Below are 5,162 nucleotides of genomic sequence, written 5' to 3'. Positions count from 1 at the left end.
AAACAATATTATCGTTTATCGCAGTAATTTTTTAGACAATTAATTGCTCAGCAAAATTTGTTATTGTGACAGGCCTAGTCAATACACTGCTTTGTAATTTATGCCAATAAACATAAAAAATAATTAGCAAAATTTATTTCATAAACTTTTATGAACCAGTTCAAAATGGATCACTGGCTGCCACAGCTTGGAGCTCTGACTGTTGACCAGACATTACTGATGTGTTTTCTATTTAAAACACAGAATAATATGGGTGAAATTTAACACATTTAGAGCTTATAAAAAATGTCTTGCAATTACACAGCTTTGTATAGATTCCTTCCTGGAGTGCTGAGTTTTGGAGAAAAAAAATGGAACCCAAGAAAGGTTGCATATCTTTTTAAATTGAGTGGACATGCAAAAAAATGTAAAGTGTTTGTCGTCCAACACAAAGGTGGATTTATATTCATGACGGCAAATGTGTATTCAGAAAATACTGATAAGGAAATGTGTATTCTGCTCTGTTAGGCAGCTGTGTGTCACCAGATGTTCACAATGACCCACTGATGTCCAATCAGAGCTTTATGGACGTTTCAGGTAATCCAGTTTCTGGTAATCGATCTGCTCTGATGGATATTTTTTATTGTACAAATTACATTCCATTATTACTGTCTGAAAAATATTGCAAAAATTGAACATGAAAGGTAAAATCTATAAACAATTTATGCTGTGATTTTTTTCAATGACAGTTGAAAATGCAACAAGTCATATATTTTCACATTTTTCAAACTCGACACCAAACCAGACGTCTGATGACAAAGGTAAACCTGACTTATTTGTTTTTTGTAAATCATTGTGTTTAATCTAACCATGGGTTAATCTCCATTTTTAAATCCTTCAGTAGGAAATCTATCAGTAGAACAATATATTGTCATGCTACAATCACAGCATTCAATTGATCTTATTTCAAATTTATATAAATAACCTCCATAGCTTAAATAAGAATTATGAAGTGAAAGGAAAATTAATTATATAAATGTTATTTACAAATAAAAAAGAGAAAACTGTGCTGTGTGTATTTATTTTGTAGACATGCAGTAACAGCAGGAGGTCTTTGCTCATCACTTGATCATTCCATATTTGTTTATTTGCTACCCTGATCTGCATTTAACTCTAACCGTTTTACAGTAATGCAGTTATTCATTACTGTAACAGGAACATTTACCAATCACAAATCAAGACATTTTTAACTATTCAATTGGATTTTTAATTTGGACTTTGGCTTTCCAACTATTAATGAACAAATTAAATATCATGAAGTAATGTTACATTCCAGCTCATTGCTTTGCCAAAAAAGTTTTCCTTTCACTTTACAGCCATGCACAAAAAATATTCAAATATATTTAAAGTCTTAATGTGAGAATTGGTGATTTAGTAATTGCACAGCACACAGCATGTAATCAAAATTAAAACTATGGAAATGAACATTTTTCAAACTCTTTTACTGTTCTAACAAAACTTGTGAATTCTTGGTTGAGAGTTTTTTGACTACCAAGCAGCAATGAGGAACCATAACACAATAAGACTTTGCGTTTTGCCATTTTACACACCAAGCATTACATGAAGGCTTGATTGCATTTTGTGATTCTCCTGTTTTTCTAATCATAAAGTTTTTATTCTGCTTGCAGCACCCACCTGCAGTTATCAGAATGTTCTTGACCACCTGCATCTGACCAAAGCTAATGAAACTTTCACAATGAGCAGACCTGTTAAAGATCATACAAATAAAACAGTCTTATACCTTGAAATGATAGTCTATGCCATCCTGGATGTGGTAAGTCATAATGTTATTTTTTGTTTGTTTGTTTTTTCACTTTTGAAAGTGTTCATTTGATTTTTGTTGGGGATTTTGAATTTCTGATTTTGGATTTGTTTCTTGTACTTTGGTTCTCATGTTGAAGCATTACATATTGCTGAGACCTAATTTATATATACTTTTTGTTAGATTCTGTTTTACTATAGCAATTGTCATCTCTGTAAGAAATCAGTTTTATTTAATTATAATTGCCAAGTGGTTGCTCTTGAAAAGCAAGTATTTCAGCAGTTTGTTGGTCCAGAGCAATACAGGTGTGGGTTAAGACATTGCCAAGTCGGAAAGACGTTACGGTGGACATTAGAGAGGCAAATGTCCATCAGTCTGGGAAGCATTATGAGACAAGACATTTTTGGCAATATTTTGCAATACTGTGTTGGGTAATAATTAAACACAGCAAATCGGCACTAATATCTCAAAGTAACTGCTGAAGACGGTAATGTCTGCTTGACGTTAGAGCTGCTAAAATTTAAAGCTATTGAGTCACAGGATGTAGTTTTACTTTATGCTTACTATTTTTCTCCATGGCTGTAAACTGGAGCTGCAGTTATGAAAGACTGGAATAAAGTTAAAGTACATAAAGTAAAAGATGCACAAGTTTCACTACTCTGTTAATAACTGCACTTGTATTAACTGTTGTTTCAAACTGAAATATATGAATATATAAATATATATTTCTTTATGCACAGAAAGAGACAGATCAGACATTCATTGCATATGTTTGGATTTACATGGTGAGTAACTTCTGAAAAAGATGCATTTCATAACATGGCTATTTAATAAAAAAAGAAACAATTTGATACTTTTTAAGTTGCATTTATTATTCAGCCATGCTCCACGCACTCACCCTTCTGGATTTATATTTTATTTTTCCATTCAGGAGTGGGGAAATGACTACATTTTATGGAATAAAGAGGACTTATGTGGAATTTCAGAAGTAATTGTTCCAACAGAGGTACTGTGGAAGCCAGACATAACAATTGAAGAGATGTGAGTATGCATGTACTGTAGAGTCCTGAGTGACTTCGGTTGAAAGTAATGCAATTTGAAAGAATTTAAATTATTCTAAAGTAAAATAAGTAGTTATTTTAACCTGATATTGTGAGTAAAAATAAAAGAGAAATGCGTGCTCTTTAACTAGGTGAGGGCAGTTTTTTCTTGCATATTGTGAAATAATAATTTGGTTTAAACTGCAGCATTAAGTTAAAACTCACAATTGAAGAGTAATGAACTTAAAAAAATGTTTAGACAACTTGTCTCTTGCTGTTAAATCAACTTCATCAGCTTTAATTTCTGAGTTAAAACCAACAAATTTTATTTGTTGACTTAAATTGTATTTTCAAGGAAGCAGGTATACTTTCATTTTTAAATTAAACCACTTTCAAATGTTTTACAGTGCACCATTCTGAGCGCCCAGTAAGACTGAAAGGATTTAAATCTCAGCATTTGCTTTGACACGTCCTTCACTAGGAAAAACTCTCCACTCAGACTCCTGTGCTTCTTGTCTATGCGCTTCATGTCCGCGCTCAGTCTTGTGTATCCTGTGTTTCTTTACGCAAGCAAGAAATTCGACTTCAGTTTCACTTTCTTCTTGATACAGACCTTTAAATTATAAATATGTAAAAATATATTTTTTGCTATTGGTTGTTAAAAAGCAGTATTCCAAGAATATTCAACATTTGAAATCTACCATTACAAATTTCAGAGGTTTAATCCATTCAACAATCATCTATTCTTTCACAGGATAGAGAAGGACAAAGCTCCTCCAAGCCCCTTTCTCAAAATACACAGTAACGGGACGATTGAATTTAGGAACGACCAGATTGTGATCAGCGCCTGCAGGATGCATGTTCACAAATTCCCTTTCGACATTCAGAAGTGTAACATCACCTTCAAGTCCTACTTGTATGCAGGTGAGTTCAGTTCATCTATGTATAATCAAACTAAAGCAAAATTTTAAATTTAATTTTCGATGGTATGCCAAACAAAACGCACAACACAACAGCTTTCTGAATTGAAATTCTATAGAAAATTAAATCTAAAACACACGTTTTATCGACACTGACATCTTGTTATAAGCCTAACTGTTGACTTCTTGCTCTTCTGTTTGTCTTAGAACATGAATTACAAATCGACATAGAGAAAAATAGTTCAGTAATATCAATGTGGTCTCGTGAAATAATGGCGACAGAATTTGAGTGGGTGTTTGTCGACATGACTGTCACCAATTCTACAGTGAACCATTATGGATACAATCAAACCATCGTTATTTACACTGTAAGTATGTTCTACAGGGATATCTCTATATTTTCTATTGTCTTAGTTTTGCTGAGCCAAGGTGTGTGGATTGTTTTCCAGTGCAGTTACTGCTGCTAAAGCTACTGCTGTTGCTAACTTTTGCATTCCTATTGTTCGTGATACATACTGCACATATAATTTTGAAGTAGTATAATTAAGTGGTTAATAAAGAATTTACTGCTCATCTCTGCACCTTGGCTCAGCAAATTTACCCTTCACTTTTGTTATATTCATAAACTTCATAGTCAAATTTGTTTTTTGCGTTTTCCTCTAAGCATGCCTGATTTACTTACAAAATGATGCCAAAATTCCTGATTCTTAAATCAAAAACCAAATATTTCACACCATCTCCCACATCTTTTTACAGATAGAAATGAAGAGAAAATCTGTCCTCCACGTTGCCAGCCTTGTGCTGCCTATCCTCTTCTTCTTGTGTCTGGATTTTTTCTCCCTCCTCCTGCCACACGGTGGAGGGGAGAAGATCGGCTTCAAGACCACTGTGCTGCTTGCCGTCACTGTGATGCAACTTATTCTCATCGAGATTCTACCTTTTACATCAAGCAAAATTCCCCTTATAGGTAAAACACTATGTTATCTTTCCCCCAGATAATATTTATATGTGTAACTTATGCTGTTAAGAGAGTCTAGCAAAAAGATGGTGGGCACGAACACAAAAAAGGAAGCAGATAGGTACCAAAAAGGTAAAAATCAACTTCAGTTTTTAAATGGTGTTTGAATAGCATGAAAAGACAGGAAATAAGAACATAGTACCAAAGAGAAGAGAAAGATTAACAATAGTAGAGGGTGTGACTGACAGGGTCCCACTACTTTGATCAAGAGCAGAATATACTGATCCAGTGTTTTATTAATGTGTTGTTGGTTCCTCTAAGTGGTGTACATCCTTGGGATTTTTGGACTAATGTTGCTCAGCCTCCTGGAGACTATAGTGGTGAACTATCTGATAGAGATGGACTCAGCATCCCAGGACGATGCCCAGAGTGTGAACGAAGAG

The 5,162-nt window shown here is 34.0% G+C and overlaps 1 protein-coding gene across 1 annotated transcript; it reads left to right on the top strand.

The window, feature by feature from the left end:
- Nucleotides 1–511: 511 nt before the first annotated feature.
- On the top strand, nt 512–5,159 carry LOC106943958 (5-hydroxytryptamine receptor 3A-like; the record flags this gene model as incomplete). Its single annotated transcript, XM_015027245.1, has 9 exons — nt 512–576; nt 729–800; nt 1,668–1,813; nt 2,542–2,586; nt 2,733–2,842; nt 3,596–3,765; nt 3,969–4,129; nt 4,518–4,728; nt 5,041–5,159. Coding segments are annotated over exons 1-9 (1,065 nt in total), but the record flags the coding sequence as incomplete, so codon positions are not given.
- Nucleotides 5,160–5,162: the final 3 nt, after the last annotated feature.

This window comes from Poecilia latipinna, unplaced genomic scaffold, assembly GCF_001443285.1.
Source record: "Poecilia latipinna isolate Pla-1442-1.1 unplaced genomic scaffold, P_latipinna-1.0 Scaffold6482, whole genome shotgun sequence".
Lineage (NCBI taxonomy): Eukaryota > Metazoa > Chordata > Actinopteri > Cyprinodontiformes > Poeciliidae > Poecilia > Poecilia latipinna.
Note: the sequence above shows the minus strand (reverse complement) of the source record. Positions and strands in the feature narration are given on the sequence as shown.